This window comes from Uloborus diversus, chromosome 5, assembly GCF_026930045.1.
Source record: "Uloborus diversus isolate 005 chromosome 5, Udiv.v.3.1, whole genome shotgun sequence".
In the NCBI taxonomy this organism is placed as follows: Eukaryota; Metazoa; Arthropoda; class Arachnida; order Araneae; family Uloboridae; genus Uloborus; species Uloborus diversus.
The window spans coordinates 165,468,337-165,490,417 of NC_072735.1; the positions used below are offsets into that span (position 1 = coordinate 165,468,337).

General features: G+C 34.1%; 1 protein-coding gene across 1 annotated transcript in view; it reads right to left on the bottom strand.

Annotated features, from left to right (window-relative positions):
* Window positions 1–3,192: 3,192 nt before the first annotated feature.
* Window positions 3,193–22,081, bottom strand: part of LOC129223249 (uncharacterized) — a 25,367-nt gene continuing 6,478 nt past the window's right edge. Inside the window, exon 3 of the mRNA XM_054857814.1 lies at window positions 3,193–3,811. Within this exon, the coding sequence (XP_054713789.1) occupies window positions 3,725–3,811 (87 nt within the window). The 3' untranslated portion in view covers window positions 3,193–3,724. The remainder of the gene's footprint in view (window positions 3,812–22,081) is intronic.

The following is a 22,081-nucleotide window of genomic DNA, read 5'->3' on the forward strand; positions in this document are numbered from 1 at the left end:
CACTCTGCCTTTTTTAATATCCACATTTCTTGTATTGTGTCTCTCTCTCTCACTTTTTTAAAATTTCATTTTCTGATTAATCTCTTCTCACTTTGCGCTTCTGAAAATACAGTGAAATACCCTTACGACAAACTTCAAAGGGCTGCTAATTTTGTTTGTTGTAGCGGGAATTTCGTCGTAAAGGAATTCAAGTTATGTGATGGAATTTAATTGCTACTGAAAATTTATTTCCTGAAAATGGATATTTCGTTGTATTCTGTGTTGGGAAAGTAAAGGGCGTTATCTGCAAATTTTTCATTTTTAGGAATTTTCATCATCTATTGTTCTTTAGCTTTATTGAACAAGTTTGTCTATTTTTCTGCTGAAAACAAAGCACAAAAAAAAAAAGTGAAATCCCAACATTTCATTATTGTTAGCAGGGAATCGAAATTGCATTTCTTCTTACATCTTAAAAACTCATTTCTGCAGATACTACCCTTTCCCTGGCCATGGCAGTATTGGTATTCGTTGTAATGGAATTTTACTGTCTATCAAAAAGATATGAAACTAATGCCATTTGATTTTTTGTTGTTCATTGATCGTTGTGTTCAGTTTTGGATGACTAAGTTTTTTGCATTATTTTAGGCTTCACCATTGCTTTCAACAATCTATTGACTGCGTTTTCATGTTAAATTATAATCTTTTCAGTCTACAGTGTTTTTATAATTACAGTTCCAGTTTGAAATGACCATAAGAGGCAAAATGCTGACCCAAATGATGAATTTCAAACGTAATATTGTATAGAAAGCAATTTTTTTTTTTGAAATCAAAATTGAAAGTAAAAACCCATCACACACAGGAAATGTATACAATATTGGTAAACAAAATGTGAATTTTTCCAATCATCCCAGTAAAATTCCTTGAATTCATGTTAACTATTACCAAATTTCATAATAAATTAAAACCAATTCTTCTCTTGTGATTGTTTTAAAGTTGCACCGTAATAATGAAGACTGTAATAATTAATATTATCCTCGGTGGTGTTCCCATAGGGTATACTCCAGGTACGCTGTATACTCTCAAACATCTTTTAGACATATAGCGTATACCCTCAAGCTTCAAAAATTTTCGTATTTTGACATTTTATGTGTATGATCGCATACACATATTGTGAGTACTGGGAGTATACCCTCAGAAAAATTGATGGGAACATCACTGATTATACTAGCATTTATGTATTATTGTTCTACTAGTTTTAAATAATTGAATGAATTCTCATAGATTTTCCATTAAGCAATGGAGAAAACTTCTTAGAGCTCAATTACACAGTAGAACATTGTAAATCATCTTTATCAATAAGAATAAAACCAGATAACGGACAAAAAGGCTGTTTATCAACTATTTCAAACTTTACTTTAAACTGCTCTGTTTACCTATTGTAGCGCAGAACTCATTTATATTTATGCTTCATTTAAAGGTATACTTTTATTAATGACTCTGTTTGTTTTTTGAAATGCTTACACCCAATTTTCGATAAATTAAAAGTTTTCAGCATTATTTTGCAATGGTATATTTTGTGCTTCTAAATTGATACCCTGTTTCAATGTTGCAAAGTTTTTAGAAGTTTTTGCATATTATAAAATTGTATGTCTTTGTTATGGTGGTTTTCAACGACTTTCCTAATTTGTGCTAAATGCATCTAAACTTAGCTCAAGTCGGCAAATTTCAAATTGTGTTAGTTTGCATATTAAAGTGGTATCATGGAATTTGATTGTGGCAATATAACACAGTAGTGAACATTGTTAATATAATTGGAAAAATTAAATTTGTTAAAATTGTACAAAATATCTGCCTTAACAAATATGAAAATAGCTAAAAAAATTGCCCATTAAGGTATGACGGAGGAAAATTGCTTCTACGTTTGAATGAAGCCATTGCCTGTTTGGCGATATTTTGATAGTTGAAATTTTAACCCTAACTCCGGTGGATTGACCCTAAAATCCAGTAGATAGCGTTCATTGTTAACCATTTTTAAGTTTCTTCATTATCCTAAAATGACAGTCTTACCAGTAAAACAGTCAAGTTACCGAATCCAGTTCAGCCTCGTCAAAAGAGAGCATTTCCCTGCCATGTCAAATATTACCGAAAAATATTATCAAATTATCATGCCGTGGCGTGAGTGTCGTTGTTGGTGACGTCAGCGTTACTCGATCATTCGCTATTGTAAAAATGAGGATTCATTGGATTAACGTATTTATGTTTTCAAATCCCAGCGTAATCAGTTGATCTGTTAGTATTTTGTTTTATGATTATAATTGAAAAACTTAAAATTTGAATGTGGATGACTTTCCTAGTGTCTTATATGCTAAAGTACATAAAATCATTTTTAAATAAATGGTTGAAAGTTGACCAAAAGTGATGGCTGATGGCTATTTAAACATGTCCATAAAGTTTAAGAGAGAAGATTTTAAAATGATAGTGGTCCTGTAAAATATAGTTACACATAAGGGCATATAAGTTTTATTATAACATCAGACCATATAGAAAACAGACAAAAACAATGGCTTTGAAATTTTTATACAATAGGTGAACTTCGGACAAAAGTTCAATGCAGGTTGTTTCAGTGTTCATATCTGGTGTGCATAGCATTCCGTTATTATACAGTTGATTTTTGCAAAATCATAAGAAATGGTGGATGATTTATAAGTGTTACCGAATAGTATCTGTACAAAAACACAATGGCAGAATAAAAACATTTTTACAAATACTTCCCGACCATAATGAACAATTACCTGGTGTTAACGTATGAAGAATAAGGCACTTTTAACTCGTTTTGAAATATTAACAAATGTTATCAATTACTTTTTTTGTTATTGACAAGGAATTGCTGCTGTTGTAAGCATCTAAGACTGTCAAATAAGTTTTAAAATTTTAATGTCTTATGCAATCCTCAAAAATTTAGATTTTGTTCAAAAGATTTTAAATAATTAACGTTGTACATGTAGATTGATTTACTGTGCAACTATCTAGATTTCAGTACTACAAAATATGTGCTATTGAATTTCTCTGCAATATTGTTTTGAAGTGCGTTTTTCTCAATTCTATTGAGAGCGAATTCATTACAATTTTTTTAACTTGATCAACACATAAAGTATCTTTTTTAAGTTTGAATAGTTTTAGTAAAATTATGTTCACAAATGAAGCTAGTTTCAAATGCAATTTGATGTAAATTGGAATACTTAGTTTCAAATATTTATTAAAATTTCTTGTAAGTTATTGTACACTTTCTATTGCTAATGTACTGCATTTAAGAATAAGTATTGATGCTCAAGTCTACTTCTATTGGTAAAATATTAAGTTTTTGCTCTTGTGAGTTAGAAAAATAAAATAATTTCAATCGAGGATAACAGAGCAGCGAGAGCGCATGCTCGTAATATGAACAGTCATATCTATAAGAATAGCATATTTTATTTTAGTTTTTAATATAAAAAAGCTCTTTTTCAGGCATAAAATCATATAATTTAATCAGTTTTGTTTCCTTTCCAATTCGGAAGAATTAAAAATCTGAGCATGGGTTCCAGAGGTCAAGAAATGTCCTGGTGCCCCAAACAATGAATTGGAAAAGTTTTAGAAGGCGTTCCCGCGACAAAGGAATGGCCCCGATTGTCTTTCAAGATCAGTTTCTGGAGAAGACGGAAATTCGGAATCCAGGAAAGCACCGAAAACTTTTAGAGAATGTTCTTCACTATAATATTACCTTGAAGAATAATATTCCTAGGGCGACATTGATGACGATTATGAGAATCACTAGCTGTTGACTTGCCAGCCAATCCTGAAAGAGAGACAGACAAAAAACAGGATGCATTATTATTTGTGCTGGTGGGCAAACTTGAAAGTGAGCCAATTAAATTACATAAAACCATTAATATGCACAGAAAGGTTGGGACACAGATGATGCCATCACTGTAATGCCAAAGATTACCAACACGGCACACATATTTTTTCAGGACCACCTTAACTGCATGATGGGAACCAAAATACTCTGACCTTTTTCAGATCATGTTATACTCCATGGTCCCCCATACCTACCACTATGTATGGTTTTACCCGTAGAATGAGACCCTGAACACAGTTTTTTTTTGTTTGGAATCAGAATCGGAGCAATCCCTTTCCAGCATCTTCAGAGGTTTTGATTCACTTGGAGGATTTGTGACCAGTGCCGTATCCAGAAAGGGGGGGGGGGGGGTCCAACGCCCACCCCCTTGAAACCCAAAATGTTTTGTAACGTAAAACAGAAAAAGTTTTCCCCCCTTTTCTGAGGTCAGAAAAGGAAATTAACAAAGTTTTTAATTCTTATCTGTGTAATTAATAAACGAGCAATCTATTTCAAAAAAATACAGGAAAAGCAATTTTAGTTTTCATCAGTTGCTAAGCATTCTTGAAATTGTGACCCTAATAGGGCTTCCTGCTTTCTTTTTTAATTCAATTCAGGGCCGTTCAGGCCAAGGCAGGCCCCCTTGTCAGTTTGGTAGACTTGTCCTCCTCCCCCCAAAACTCTTATAAAACTTACACTGCACTGATTTCCAGCCCAGGACTCCAGAAGGGTCAGGCCCCTAGTTTCCGATTAGGCTACTATATGGTTACCTAGATAGGCCAAATACAGCTCTTTGATACATCCTGCGTAAAAAATGCAAAAACATGATTCTCTCGTTTTTGTAGCAAATTTTTCAAGATCATTTTTTGTGACTGATATGTTTCATGCCTTGCCATTTATTTAATACTGAATTCAGTATTTTGGAAGTTCTTTTGTTATTACTTGTTTTTTCTTACTTTTGCTGCATACTGTTAATGTCTTCAGTGTGAGAAAAGAATATAATTTTTACTGCACTCTATTTCATTTTCTAGTATAGGGCGTTTAATGCAATAGGAGGGGGAGGGGTGTTGGGGAAATGATCAAAAACAAGGTGCACTAAGAGCCGATATGAGCGAGTGACTATGTGCTTCTCTTTTCTCCTTTCTGTCAATGAATGTCAACGATTTGTCAAACAAGCAATTTTTATATTGATTGATCTTGATTTTTAAAAGAATGCATAACTTTTAAAAGGTTTTGTTTGCCTAGTTTTCTTCATATTTTTTAGTCTCAATTACACCCATATGAGACCTTAAAATGCAGATTTTTGTATCTGTTTTTCAAAACTTTTACCCAGGGACAAACCCTTGACCCCTCCCCCCATACAAATTATGGATCTTTTACATCACACTTAAAAAGGCCCATTCTCCTGTTTTCTTTACCACTACAAAGGTGAATAGAAATAATAACAAATTAAAAATAAAAACAGTTGGAACCATTAAAAAAAAGAGACAAAACGCATGAAAGCTATCAGTAAAAAAGACACATATGGGAGTAAATGGTCTGTTTCACCTTCGACAACAAGTCTGAACTGCAAAAGGAAAAAATATACCTGCAATAGCTCAATGAGTGTATGTCAGGGAAATGTGCGAATCCGGGCCCCTCCCGAAAAAAATAACTGCATACAGCCTTGTTTGTGACCACGATATATTTTTTTTCCTCAAAAATTTCTCTTTTTGTAAGTCTTCTCTTAAGTGACTTGGGGCCTCTGCATGTTGCAGGCCCTGCCTTGGCCCAGATAGGTCCATGCATAACAACTGCACTGCATTTAACAGACGATACCAAGCGGATTCTACCAGTTTTAAAGTTGCAATGACTGTTTATGGCCCCCCTGGTTTTAAAATTCCCCAGTTACTAGTGAATTCCATTGTAATTCTAATTAGTAGTGATAGTAGGACATGTGGGAGAGATAAGTTAGAACATAACTTGTATTTCAGCCATTTAACACTGGTATATAGCACAGTAACTTTTGAAACATGTTCGATGAAGAGTAAGTCCTTTGTAAAATGTAATAATGGTATGAAATATTGAACTTTTTTTTCTGTAGAAAGGCAAGAAAGCCCTGCAAGGAATATATCCTTATAGTGCAGACTTTTAAGGACTGTGTACTTATACTAATGGGGGAAATGTGAAGGCATTTAGCCATCTGAACATCTGCTCTTTCAAGGCCACAAAATCTATATCCTATAAGTAATAAAGACACAATCCCTAAAAGTCAAATTAGAATAAGGACACCATCCCTTGGTGTATTCTTCATGATAAAGATATACAGATGATTCTCCAAAAACCTGACATTTTCCAATCACAATTTTGTTTTTAAATAAAATGTGAAAAAAATTATTCTTACTCTTTGTTAAGAACTTATTGAGGGAAACATAGAGGGAATTCACTTTAACTATGCTACACCCCTCAAAATAGGGAGTCAAATTTTCACATACCAGGAGAGTGACAAAATGAAATTCTTCAAAGGTTATTAAAAATGTAATTATATTAATAAGGAAATAACTCTAACCTAAATCAAAAAGTATGCTATTGCATGACAAAACAAAATTTATGAAAACCTCCTTTAACGGACACTCCCAAATAGCAAATATCTCTTCCAGTCCCACTCCCTTTATATAGTTTTTTCCATATTATTCACTCTACTTAGCTTAGAATTCGAATAAGAGACAGCTATTTTAACAAATAAATAAATAAAAAATTCAATTGCTATACTAAACAAACTAACATTACAAACAAATTAATAACAATTTTCACATTAAGTTATATTGTTTGCTATTTCTAATTTAGAAAAGTATTTATCTATAGTTCTAGAAAGTTGTGCTTGATTATCTAAGTCAGAAATTTGAAACAACTTCATTTATCTATTCAAATAACATTAAAATTAAAAATGAATAACCAACAAATCTCTTTTGAAAGGTTCGTCTGAAGAAAAAGATTAAATAACATTTTTATACATTTTTTGTTTATCGTTTGCCAAATTCAGTTGTCTTTTTTTTTTAATCACTAGGGGACTCGCCCCCTGCTCGCTAATGCCCACCAACCCCCGAAGATAGCTTTGCAATCTTATTTGATTCTCAATCAAAGATTTAAATCGTCAATAAGAAAGAAACGGATTAAAATTACATTACTCCCTTTGGAACAAAAAGCACCCCTTCCTCAGGTTTCAAAATAATTTGTACAAACTTGCAGAGAGATAAGGGCTAATAGTCCGGTCAATTTAGACAATGAAAATAACAAAAATTCCGGGAAAGCTAAATTTTTGTCGAGACCTTGGGCTTAGCATTACAAATAAAGTGACAAAAGTACCCGTCGATCCCATGTGAGCTAAAAAAGTTATTTGGGGTCAAAAGTCAAAATTTTAGGTTTTTCGGATTTTTCTCAAAAACGGCAATTTTTATTGAAAAGTACCTCTGACCAAAGTTGTAGATCGCAAAATTCTCTATAAAAATGGTCCTCCTGATTTTTTCTCCAAGACCAAACCATTTCCTAGATATTGCCTACTCTCAAAAGACAGTCAGTCATTTACAGAATCCCCTCTACTCGCATGTTCTTGAATAACATCTGGCTATTCTAGTCTGTGTGGTGTCGTTCGCATACCCAGGGGTGCCAAGCCACTAAGGGCCCCCCCCCCCCTCATCATCGCAGAGATCCCCCCAAAAGCAAGCCTCCCCCCCCCCCACAAATGAAAAAAATACCCCTCAAAACAATCTCCCTAAAAATTTCGATGGCACAATCTGGGCCATGACCCCTCCTAGGTGGGCACCCCTGACGTACCTGCTTCTTTTTGAGTTAAACGTGCAGTTCGAGTGAATAAACGTATTTATTACAAGCATCTACTGTTGTTTGTGCTGATCAATATTTAAGAAAAATCACATTTTTGCTTTATTTGCAATAAACTTTGAACTGAAGGTGAAACTGTTGTGCTGGGCAGTCGTGGAATGCCAACTTTAATCGATGCAAGTCTCGGGAGAAGTTATAAGAATGCTGATTATTTAAGAAGTCAAAAGTCAGTTACAATTCGCGTGAATTGCAGAAAATCATACACCCAGAAAAATTCAATCTCTGCAGCAACGTGAGGATGAACAGGCCAGTACTTCAAAAGTAAGTCCTCCTCGTACTGTAGCGCAATTAAGTGAATTTGAATCCAGCTTTTGTTTTTAAAAACACTGCTTATTTTGTGGCTGTGAAGTGGATGAGGAGGCTGAGAAGAAGAAAGCACAGAATCATCGCAGAAAAATTCATAAAGCATTGACTAAATCATACTCAAAATTAAAACATGCAAGGGCAGCTTTTGACACACCTCAGAACGATCTTTAGCTAATTGTAAAAGGGATTCTTTGAATGCAAATGTAGAAAATTTATGAATTTTTCTGCGATAATTCTGCGTTTTGTTCTTCTGAGCCTCTTCATCCGCTTTCTCGCCACAAAATAAACAGTATTTTTTACAACAAAAGCTTCATTCACTTAATCCCGCTCTAGTACGAGGTGGACTTACTTTTGAAGTACTGGCCATGTTCATTAGGGTGGATTGAAGAAAATCAAAATCTGATAAACGCTAAGTAATAGCCCGAAAAAGTTGCCTTTGGTAGAGATATTTGGTTATGCAAAAGGATTTTGACCTCAAAAAATATCTTGAGGTGTCGCTCGCGCCTTGAAGTTGACCATAAATGCTTAAAAACTGGAAAAAGTTACAATAATTTCGTCAAATAGCAAAATTTGATAAATTTGATGTTATCGCTCTTAAGAGCAGACTTTTTGTGTAGATTACAAATTGCATAAGATCATTTTAATAATAAACTGTATTTTAAAGTTCCACACATGTGTTGAATCTTGAATTTGACCAATATACTGCCGTGTGCAGGTAAAGGGCAGTAACTGCAAATTTTTCATTTTTTTGCATTTTTGTCAATTGTTGTATGTTATCTTTATTGTACAAGCTAACTTATTTGGTTTCCGCTGAAAAAAAAGCGCGAAAAAGATGTCTAATTCCAACATTTTCCATTCATTAGTATTGCATCCGAAACGCGTTTCTCCAAATATCTCGAAAACTCATTTCTGCAGATACTGCCGTTTACCTGCACACGGCAGTATAGTGTCAAAATTGAATAACATCGTGTTGCTCCGTACTTGGAGAAAAAATATTAGAAGTTATGATTTGTAAAAGTTTGTTTTCATATTAATTCTTACAAATATACGGAAAAAATAAGTAATAAAAGCATTTCTTATCTAGTAAAAAAAATGTTAATTCTCCACTTAGTCCATAACTTTGGCTCAAAATATCAAATTTACCTATGATAGAGAACAAAGATTAAGTGTAAAAATTAAAAAAAAAATGTGGCTTGCAACAGCCCACATAAGTCACCCTTTGAAACAAAAGACGTTAAAAAATTTTAATGGGTTTTGAGTCCTCAAACTGTAACCACATTGATTACAATAAAACATAAGTTTGGTGTGCGAGTTGAACTATAACACTTCTCATAATTTTCATTCTTGATTGAAATTGTGGCTTGATGGTATTGTGGCTTAATATTTCTAGATTCGAATAAATCCATTTTGACTTGAATAAATCCATCCCTTTTGGTTAGATAACAAACTGTACCTGACACTTCTTTCTCTTATTTTACCTATCGTCTCACTGCTTCAGTATGGCATGTGAAGTTTTGAAAACCATACTACTCAGTAGGTACACCATCAAGCAATTTCTTTCAAAGTTTTATCGGAAATCCCCTTTTTGAAAGAGGGAGCTGCCGAGTTTTACCAGTTCTGCTTATCGATGAGCTCATAGTAGTCTCTCAGCTTCAAAATTGAAATCTGGAATTATAAATGTTCATTGTCCATCTTCAAACTGGTCGTCGTAATTCGTCTCAAAACAAGTTCTCTGATGATGGTCATCCGCAAGGCCTAGTGTTATATTTTTTAGATTCTCAAAGTAACCAGTTTGCAGAACGAGAGCTGATGATCGAAACATAGTACGATGGCAAGTTTGAAGAATTCGATTGTATAGCGAAAATTTACAATTCCAGATTTCAACTTGAGTTCTTTGATAAGCAGAAGTGGGAAAACTCGGATCATCTTCTTAAACAAGGAATATCAGATAAAACTTTAAAAGAAATGGTGCTTGAGGGCATAACTACTGAATTATATGATTTCCAATACCTCACGTTATACTAAAGCAGTGAGATAATACGCAAAATTAGATGAAGAAGCGTTAACCACAGTTTGTTGTCTAACCAAGAGAGATAGATTACTTAGAGTCAGATTAGAATCCAGAAATCTTACCCACAATGTATCACTAAGGCCAAACATTGTCAGGAGTCAAGATAATAATGCGACTCGCCAGCCAAACTATGTTTTATTGTATGAAATGTGGTTACAGTTTGAGAGCTCAAAAAACATTTAAAGGGGGGCTGTTTTGAGGGATATTTTTCTCAGTTTTTGGAGGGGGGCTGTTGCTTTTGAAGGGGGGGGGGGCTCCGCGATATTGAGGGGTGCGCCCATGCCCTTAGTGGGTTGGGCGCCACACAAACTAGAATAGCCAGATGTTATTCAAGGCCATGCGAGTAGAGGGGATTCTGTAAATGACTGGCTGTCTTTTGAGAGTACGCAATATCTGGGAAATGGTTTGGTATTGGAGAAAAATCATGAGGACCATTTTTAGAGAGAATTTTGAGATCTACATCTTTGGTCGGAGGTACTTTTCGATAAAACTTACCGTTTTTGAGAAAAATCCAAAAAACCTAAAATTTTGACCTTTGACCCCAAATAACTTTTTTAGCTCACACGGGATCGACGGGAACTTTTGGCACTTAATTTGTAATGCTAAACCCAAGGTCTCTACAAAAATTTAGCTTTCCCAGAATTTTTGTTATTTGATCACTATTTTTATGTCTAAATTGACCGGGCTATAAGAGGTTCCTGAGCATTCCAAAACTGCAGTTGTGTAAGTTTGAAAATTCGCTTTCATATTCATGGTCTCTAGTAATGTACTTAAAATATACCACCAGCTCAGTTATTCCATCCGAGGACTGCAGATTCGTGCTTTTTAGCACTCATCAGCCCGGAATAGGAATCACATAAGCTGGTGGTGAAAATCCTCTTAAGGGAGCCAAGAGAGCCAAACAAGAGAGATTCCTATTCCGGGCTGATGAGTGCTAAAAAGCATGAACTGCAGTCCTCAGATGGAATAACTGAGCTGGTGGTGTATTTTAAGTATTTCTGTCTTAGCCCTGGCTTTAGTGCGGTAACTTACTACAAAATACCATGCCTTGCCATCAATCTTTGAGTTGAACCACACCATTGCTGCGGTCACTCATCTGGTGTGCTAATTCTACATTAGCTACCAGTTTGTTTGGCTCTCTTGGCTCCCTTAAGAGGATTTTCACCACCAGCTTATGTGATTCCTATTCCGGGCTGATGAGTGCTAAAAAGCACGAAACTGCAGTCCTCGGATGGAATAACTGAGCTGGTGGTGTATTTTAAGTATTTCTGCCTTATCCCTGGCTTAGGGCGGTAACTTACTACAAAACTCTAGTAATATATTTTGCTCAAGGCTTGAATTGAGTTGTGCCTAAGATTTTCCGTTGAAATCGAAACCCTTAAAATTTGTGAGTAAGAAAGAATAAACAAACAAATTGAAAAGACATAAGTATGGCAACGCCAAATAAAACATCAATAATTCGGATGGAAATGAGATTTTTCGAACTTGATTAAAACTACCTGTAACTTTTCACCTCCTTTTATGAAGTAAAGAAGGTATTGTATTCGGGTCATTCCATGTCAAGTGATCAAAAAATTTGTGAAGTTTTTACACTCACATTTTTGTATTTCTTTGAAATTTGGCTTATCGATTGTACCCTTCCAGGTAATCAAAAGTCCAGACTTTTAGATTTTTATCTCTCTTATTTTTTCATTTATGAGACTTTGATTTTTCGAAAAACCCTCTTTTTTTCATGGATACTAGAACATAAAATGGACAATAACACAGCACCAAATATAGATAGAAATATTTGGTAAAAAGCATTTTAAAGTACATTAGATGCTGCTTAATATGATATGCAACATAACTAATTTCATAAAAATTTTCATTTTTGAAAAATTGAATTTAAATTTCTTAAAAAACATATAATGATTGTTTTTTTAAAAATTCAAAAATTTTTGTGTATTTTATCTTGGTTTGTGCAAAATTTCAATTTGGGATCTCAATGGGATCATATTTTTACGAATTTTTGAATAAAATTTGACTTAAGAAATAATGTTATTTTTCAGATTCTATTTAGTTAAATATGTGGTTCTCTTACTAGTGATGGTTTAGTGAGTAGTAACTAAATATAACTATGCTTGAAAGGAGCTGGTATGAACTTGTAGATTGGTAAGCCCCCCCCCCCCCCTCCACCGGCATCACTAATTTTTAATCTTTTTCTTTTTATAACTTTTCAAAATGTAATAAAATAAATAAAACAAAACGAAAAGCAAACTTTTTAAAAAGGTGGTAAATGTTTTTCTTTAAAACAGGACGAAGTATATTCTCCCCCCCCCCCTTTCCCACCCATCCAAACATACGGATTATTTTTACCCCATTTGTTTTATTTTTTTCCCCAAGCGTTTATTTTTCTATCCTAACTTCACAAAGTGCACTTGATTAATTCAATATCTAATAAGGAAAGTTATGATTCATTTTATCCCCTACCCCAGCACCAACTTTCAATTTTGGCGGGAGGAAGAAAGTAGTTTGCCTCAAGATCATAGCCTTGTTGTTTTAATGTTTTTCCATTATTTTCACACAGAACTACAAATAAGTCAAAGTATCTGATCTCGTGTCTGTCACCATATAACTGTATTTCTACTGTACTGGAGTGCAGCGGTTTTTTTTTTCTTTCTTTTCTTTATTGCTTGTTTTCTTTTTGATTTCTGCGGTAAAAGAGAGTAATGCAACGAGATTTATCTATACCTATATTAAAAGCAGTTGTAGATCAAACAAACTTTGCTCTTTTGAGAATAACCTTCTATGTTGTTAAGCTTCATTCCAGATTGCTCCCCCCCCCCTCACTATTGTCCCACTTACGGAAAAAAAAAGCTGGAAATGAGTGTGGTTCTATTCAGTGATGTTCCCATCAATTTTTCTGAGGGTATACTCCTAGTAATCCATTATGCACAATATGTGTATGCGATCATATACATAATATGTCTAAAAAATGTTTGAGTTTATACGGCGTATATGTAGTATATCCCTGGTTCTATTTGCCTGTTTTTGCCGACTTTTAGTGTTTATACTTTTAGTGTTTTAGTATAGTGGTGTTATAGCAACTTTAGTGTTAGCCCCGACTTTGTTTATGATACCTCCCTCCCCATTTATAAGCCTCAGTCACTACTGATGTTTCGTAGAGTTTGTTTTGATTATTACTCTTGGGTACCAGCTTTTTTTTTTTTTTCTGAAAACAATATTGAAAAAAAAAGTGGTTGTGCGGCAGGGGGAGGGGGGGTTTTACCAATCTACAAGTTTATGCCAGCTCATTTCAAGCAAAGTCATGTTTACTTACTACTCACTAGACAACACTAGAAAGAGAACCACATAATAAACTAAATAGAACCTGAAAAATAACATTATTTCTTATGTCAAATTTTATTCAAAAATTCGTAAAGATATGATCCCATTGAGATCCCAACTTGAAATTTTGCACAAACCCAGATAAAATACATAAGAATTTTTGTGATTTTTTTGTTTTTTTTTTAATTAAGTAAATGTTTTCTGAAAAATTTAAATTTTAAAAATTAGCATTTTAATGAAATTAGTCATGTTGCATATCATATTAAGCAGCATCTAATGTACTTTGAAATGCTTTTTACCAAATATTTCTATCTATTTTCAGTGCTCAGTTCTCGTCCATTTTATGTGCAAGTATCCATGAAAAAAAGAGGGTTTTTCTAAAATTCAAAGTCTTATAAATAAAAAAATAAAAGAGATAAAAATCTAAAAATTTGGACTTTTGATAACCTGGAAGTCTACAATCGATGAGCCAAATTTCAAAGAAATACAAAAATCTGATGAAAAATCTTTGGATCACTTGACATGGAATGACCCATTCGCAAAAAAATTTTGGCCCAAAAATAGGCTTTCATTTTCGTTTTGCTCGCCACTGAATGAATGTTGAGTTTTTTTTTCACCCGACCACACGTGGATGTATACCTAGGAACCTACAGACACCCGAAATATCCATTTTGACGATCCCCGAGTTAATTACAATGAGTTTTCTCATGACGTACGTATGTATGTGCGTATGTATCGCGCATAGCTCAAAAACGGTATGCCCTAGAAAGTTGAAATTTGGTACGTAGACTACTAGTGGGGTTTAGTTTTGCACCTCCCCTTTTAGTGGCATTCGAATGTTCCAAAGGGGGTCTTTCACACCTTTCTGGCGTAAAACCATTGTTAATTTCAATGCAAACTCAAGCGGTGTTATAGTTTGGCAAACTCTTGCAATATATCGCCAAGCTTTTGGTCGCCAACTTGGTGACAAATTTGGCGCGTTTTTTTTTTTTTTTTAATCTGGTTTTAATTTGGCCATATTTGAAAAGTTAACTATTGAGTCACATTAAAATGTTCCCTATTTTGAAAATTAATCTGTGTAAAACTTTTTTTGCTTCAGTTCGCAACAAATTTGGGGTAAAAATATTTAAAGTGTTTCTTTGCTTACTCCGAGGCACTATTATCGTTAAATTGGAGTAAAAGGAGGTCATGTAATGCAAACATCAGCTCGTTTTTCTTTGGAGATAGAAGCTTTTCTTTGGAGATCTCTTTCGACCAGAGGTCGAATTAGATCTGGAGTAAAAAAAAGCCGCTCTTTCCAGTAGTGTCAAAAAGAAAACTGTGGGACAATTCCTTCACTTTTTACTGATAGATTTAATGAAGAAAGTAGTGCCAAAATTTTAGCTAAGCTTGAAAAAGTTCGAGTAAAAACGCAAATAATGCCCGCCGTATTTAAAAGTTAGAGCATTAAAACAAATTGCGCAGAACGCGGAAAATTCTACCCTTTCCAACGATGTATAATATTAATATTTGCAAGTAATTTTTCACCCCTTTAATAGACAATTTACCTGAAATTTGAGCTTAAAAAATTAATTACAAACGAGCTGATGTGTGCATCACATGACTTCCTTTTATGCGGAAGTAATGATAATATTAGTGTATTGGAGTTAGCAAAGAAACATTTTAAATATTTTTGCCCCAAGTTTATTGCGAACTGAAGCAAAAAAAAAAAGTTTTATACAAATTAATTTTCCCAAAATTGGACATTTTAATGTGATTCATTGCTTAACTCTCTAAATATCTCCAATAGAGACCAAAATGAAACCAGATTAAAAAAATAAATAAATAAATAAAAATAAACCTGCCAAATTTGTTGCCAAGTTGTGAAAAAACTTGCCCACCAAAAGCGTGACCTTATGTCGCCCAAGTGTTTGCCAAATTATAACACCACTTGAGTTTGCATTGATATTAACAATGATTTATCCCCAAGAAGGTGTAAAAGGCCTCATTAGAAACATCCGAATGCAACCAAAAGGGGAGGTGCACAATTAGATCACACTAGGTTTGGTCTACGTACCAAATTTCAATTTTCTAGGACATACCGTTTTTGAGTTATGCGAGATACATACGCACATGCATACGTACATACAGACGTCAGGAGAAAACTCGTTGCAATTAATTCGGGGATCGTCAAAATGGATATTTCGGGTGTCTATACGATCTTAGGCATATATCCGCGTGTGGCCGGGTTGAAAAACAAATTCAACATTAATTCGGGGGCGAGCAAAATGGAAATTAAGGCCTATTTTTGGGTCAAAATTTTTTGCAAATACAATACTTACTTCGTAAAAGGAAGTAAAAAACTAGTTCAAATTTTGAAAAACAAAACCCCAATTGCAAACCACCTGGTCTCGAAGTAATTTTGTACAAAATTTTAAGGCTGTAAGTGCTATGGAATTTCCTGGACGCAGGTCCGCCACAGACTTCCTTTCAAAATTTTCTTTCACCTTACTTTATTTTAATACAAAGAGATAATCTTATATTCTAACTAGTGTATTGTAAATAAAATTTTCTCTACTAAATGAATTATCAGTGCGTTATAAATAATGCTAGGATAGTGACTTTTTTTTTTTTTTTTTTTTTTTTTTTTTTTTTTTTTTTTTTTTTTTGGCGCCAGGAGTATGACTTTTTTTTTTTTGGGCCAGGAAAATATTATTTTCTTTTTAACTTGCCTGTTACATCTGCTCAAGATTATAATTTAGGTAAAGAATGTTATTTTTTTAATTCTTTCCACTTAATTCAATTACAGACTATGAGTAGAATTATTTTTTTTTCTTTTATTTAAAACAAAAATGTCGTCCAGGAGAATGACAGCAAAAATGTTACTATCCATTTTTGAACTTTAAAGTTTTAGTAAGAACGGCAGACAAATCAAAATACTCTAGGAATCTAACAAAATGGTGGTAATAAAGTGTTGTAGTACATCAAATAAAAAAAATTCTTTTTTTTTTTAAATTTATAATAATTGAATTCATTCCTCGGACAGGAGAATGACATGAAAACTGGGGACACATCTTATAACAATGTACCTTGATTATTTAATAATTAAATTTATTTAAAGAATGTTTTTTATAACTGTAAGTACTCGTAATTTACTACTACAAATTAAACTTGTTGAACGTTGATATAAAATTTTAAAATAGTTTAAGAACATTTGAGAAAAAAATAGGGACACGCCAAAAGATTGACTTTCTGGTTATTCAAAAAATTTTGTAGGAAAAAATGAATGAGCTTTTGTTTTAATAAGAATAAGAATGGAATAACGTCGGAAAAGTTATTTAACTATTAAAAAAAAAAAAGAAAAACCTAGGTTAAACAATCCTTGTGTTAGGCACTTGGGACATAATATTGTTAGGATTTTGGAGAATCAGCCATAGCTTTAAGTTTATCTTCTCAAAAATATCCAATAATAAGAATATAGTTCGTAAAAGATTAGTAGAATAAAAACGCTCCTTTAAATGAAATAATCAGTTATTCAACGTTTTGAAGGTATTTATTTGTTACTCCTCTAAATAATTCATTAGGGGGACAATTTTCCTAAGAGTCTTATTCAGAAATTAGAAGATACCTTCAAAATCCAGAAAAAAAATGTTTATGTGTAATATAGTACTTTTTAAAAGGCTTTTAACTATACTGTTGAAAAAAAAAATATCAGATTTTTTTTGAAAATCATAATGAAAAGATAAAATTCTCATTTTTTTTCGATTTTACAGTCTTGTTCGTGAATTAGGAGCGATTATTCGATTTCAATATTTCTTTTTGATTTATGAAGGCTTCACGAATAGCAGATTAGAGCATTTAAAAAAAAAAAAATGAAATAAAACTTTTGAAAAATCCGTGAAAAAAAGCATAAAATTTTCCAATTTTGCAAATTTTCAGGCTTGTTGCGCGATCGGAAGATATATCCAATTTCATTTTTTATTTTTATTTTTTGTGTGTGTGTGTTTGAAGTCTTCACCATCGCAACTTTTCCGCGTTATAGCAACTCGCAAAAAAAAAAAAAAATCGTTTTTATTTTTGCTCCACCCTAACGCATACTCTTTAAGGAGTTTATATAGGAAGTGAAAATGCCGCTTCCTTCCTATGTTTGCTATATAGCTGGACAGTGGCGGATACAGCCGGCGGGCAACCGGGCAGGCCGGTCATGTTTCGGGCCGATCATCTAACAGCAAATTATTTCGGGCCTGTCTACTAGCAGCAAAATGTAAATTTTGCGCGCATGTGTTGTGTATAGAATAACACAAATTCGCAAAAACACACCCTCAGCTCCTCTTTACGCATGGGCCAAAGCTTGCGGATGGAGGGAGACAGGGCCGTCACCAAGAGGAGGGGGAAGGGGAATTTCTGAAATGGGGGTGCCCAGGGCCTTATTACCACACAGGCTGACTAGGCCTAGGCCTGGGACCCCATGTTTCTAAAGGGCCCAAAATATTTCAAAGAATTATGAATAGCATTGCAAAGATATGAAAAATACATGTATTTTTTTAAATAAAAATTATGACTTATTAATTGGAAAAACAACTTCTTTAAAGGGGAATTTTTAATCATTCTGCCAGTAACGAATTTCCTTGGTCACACGATTATTAGAGGGCCCAAAGGGGATTCATAAATACACATAAGTGATTTATACATAGTTGTGTGATTAGACAAAGAGGCCTCCAAAAGTGCATTCGTGCTTTAAAAATGAAAATCAAGCATTGCATAGTCTTCAGGGGGCCTCCAAATTAATGTGGGTCTAGAGTCTCACTTTAAGTTAGTCGGACCCCGGGGCTGCCAATATATTTTTCGTGGTATAATAAAAAATAAATGAATAAATTAAAAAAAAAAAAAACAGGAAAACCTTAGCGGTCTTAAAAAGTAAAATACTTTTGGTCTCTTTGACGCTTATTATTTATAAATGACAATTCACAATTGCTATAAAATGCAACTTACAACAAATGGCCGACGTGAGGTCGTGTCAGCTTAGAATAGGGGCCCGGCTCGGAAATGAACTCGTGCAGAGGGTAAAATATCCCAATGGTGAAAGGTGTAGAAGGGGGCCTGTGAGAAAAATTGACCTATGTAATTTTTTTCCCCTTTTGCTCTCGGCGACCCTGTTTATAGCAATTGAAATAAAAGTGACAAAATATTTTTTCTGTAAAATTATTTTAAAAAATGCAATCTTAAAATATCATTGAGGAGCTTGAAAGACTCTATATTATTAAGATTATCAAATCAAAGGCCGCCGGAATGTGAGTTTAAAACATTTTTTTGACGAAACGTAAAGTATTCTGTACGCTGTACAAGCTCACGGTTTCGGGCCCCTCAGTTTAAAAAGAAAATAAGTTGATAAAAACAACCAATAGTCCAAAGAATTCTGGTGGTCACCAGAACCTCCCCTCCCCCTCGTAATATCATCGAAGATTGCGTAAAATTGAAATTTTGGGGCTTCAATTTTGAATAACTTCATAAGAGAACAGCCGAATCCACTCCCGCCATAACATGGAACTCTAGTTTCTAAAATTTGCTGGAGGAAAGCACTCGAACCTCTCCCATTCTTTTTTAACATGGTGGTTAACCCCAAAGATGGTCTAAACTGATTTTAAATTAACAGTATCAAAAAATTTTTTGGGAAAGTGTCCCGTCCCCTCCTTTCTCTCGACATCATCAATGAAGAACGTTTTAAATCTCGTTTTTAGTGCTTTAATTTCGAAAATTTTCCGGGGTGAGCCTCCTGAAAACTCCTTTTCCTAACATCACTGAAGGTTAGCAAAAATTTCCTTTTTGGAACTTAACTTTCGAGTAACTGCCAGTGCCCTAGTCTTTACCAAAATAAACTTTTAAGACTTCAATTTGAAAATTTTCTGGTGGATGGCCTCGGAATCTATCTCGGCTTAAAATCACCAAAGATCTTCTAAAACTGCGTTTCCAGAGCTAATATATTTTTTTTAATTTCAGAGTAGAGCCCCCGGAACCGCTCTTCATAGCGTATACTCGAAGATAATTTAAAATTCTGTTTTTGGATTTTCACTTCCGAAAAATTGCAGCAGGAGAAACCCTGAATCTACGCTCCCCTAACATCACCAAATATTGTCTAAAATTGAGTTTTTAAGACTACAATTTCGAAAATTTTCCGGGGAAAGCCCCCCGGAACCCCCTATTTCAGACCCAATGTTAATCTTTCCATAAAGTTTATATTGCTAATACTTTAATGACTCCTAGAAGCCAGAAAGCTAAGTCCACTCTCTCTCTCTCTCTCTCTTTGTATTGATACATGCGTTTGAAAAAAAATTAAGGGGCTGTCAAACTCGTACCCGATCCATCCCACCAGATTTTTGACCTCGTATCGAGTCTGGGGGTCGTCAGGGTATGGCAGTATAAAAAAGGGAAATTTTATGATAGGGTCCAGTAATGTATGTTTGTGTCGAGGGACCCATCATGTTCTAAGACGGCCCTAGTCTTCCATCCATGTACATCGCTAGATCTGTTTCACAAAACAGGGCAACTAAGTTACTTGTTATGACTGCAGAAAAGGACATACTAGCCAAGCAGTGTTATCATTACGGAAATATTCCGGGCATTGTAAAAATACTTAAAAATAGACAATTACAATCACAATTTTCCCCCAAAATAAGGTTTAGCTAATACTGTATCAATTTGTTCACCATTAAAGCGCTGAATTGTTCCTATCTGTTAAATTTTGTTTAAATAAAATATATTTAGTTGTTAAGAATAATTTCCTCATATTTAAGTGATATCCCAATCGTTAAGTAAAATTTAATATCTAAAAGAGCTATGGGGCCGCTACATCTTCTAATGCCAGGGCCGATTTTTTCAACCAATCCGCCACTGTAGCTGGAGAGCTAATAGATGGAAAACTTCAAATTGTGATAAGAAGATGCCCACTGGGTAGGAATGTTGTTTATGACTGTACAATGAAATTAAGACCCAGAGGCACTTTCAAAAACCGTTAAGATCCAAGATGGCGTCGTTTTTCAAAATGGCTACCAATATTACAGTTTATTTAATATATGTCGTACAAAAATGGTTTTTATATCGAATTATAGGTTTTTCTCTAGACAGATTTCGTTTCGTATGTTGAAAAAAAAAAAAAAAAAAAAAACTCAAGAAGAAAAACACGCTACTTCATCATAACAGAAAACAGATATAAGAAGAAAGCATCGTTTAGTCCCAAGATGGCGGACGTGCCGCTACTCTACGATTCAGTTCTTTGAGAGAGAAAAAAAAGATGACATTTTTTAAACCACATAAATGAATTCGAACAGTATAATTAACAGATATTGCCTGACCACGTTTGATGCGAAAAGCTGACAAACGAAGAGTAATAGGGTAATTATTGGGGTTTCCAATCCCGAATCCCGCAAGATTTTCAATCCCACAAGGATTTTCTGTGCAAACGTTCTCAAACATTTTTGTCGCTCATAAAACGAATGTTTCACAAGCATCATTTGAAGTTTCAATCACCTCGTATTTTTGCAAGAGTAGCAAGAAAAACTTTGCGTCTCATATGATGAGCAATGGATTTGCTTTTTAAGAACACAATAAAAATCAAGTATATTTTTCTGAGAATGAATAGATATTCTCATTCGAGGTTTTTGTTTTCATACGTTCAGCAGTTCAAATTTCACTAAAAGTTGAAACCCAGAAATTTGTGCTTTAGAAAAAATTGAAAAAGTGCATTAGATAGAAAAACCCGCAGGAGTACCCTTTGAATATGATGTTGGAACGCTTCAATAAGCTTAAGGAAAACACTCAAGATCTTTAACTTACTAAAAACTGCACAACATTTTCCTCTGAAGAAGAAAGCAATGAAAACCCTAACATTATCTATGCTCTCGAACCTGTAGAAAGTGCCTGCCGATGTCTTTGTCACCGTGAAGCTGATATTATTAATGTGAGTAGTATCTTGAAAATTACATCGGAGGAATAAGCTGAATAATTTTCAATGTTCGGCACGACTCTATAAGAGGTGACACACACTTGGATAAAACACAGAATGACCCGCAGTACCTTAAGCGACTAAGTTTTTTAATGTTTGTGAGAGGTAAAATTAGCGAAGTTGTCCAAAATTTTTTACTGCGACAGCGACTAGTAGGTGAAACATTTTAGAAGGTCATGAAGCTTATGGGGATCTTGTAAAACAAATTGCAGTGGAACCATTGCTCGCGTTTTCATTAATCGCATTATTTTTTTGCGCAAAATCTCTTCCCATCCCATACGAAGCGTAGGGCACGTTTTGCGTACCAAACGATAGTTGGTGATTGGTATGTGACTTCGCAGTACTCTACAAATGGCATACGGAATTCGAGAAAACAATCAATTCAATTAACAAAAGCAGTCATACCTAAAAAGCACAACCTTTTCTATTTAGCACTAATAGTTAACTTTTAGAAGAATAAAGTCAATCCCGAAATCCCGCTGGTCTGAATTCGGAGCGGGATTGGAAACCCTAGTAATCAGATAAATAAGTTCAGCAGGGAAAAAGGATATTCGGACTTCATTTGATATTTTGATACTTATCTGAAATATGCTAAATAATTTTGTGAACATAGTACTTCTAAAAAGAATAGAATGACTGGACCTTCTTAGAATCAGCAGTTTTGAAA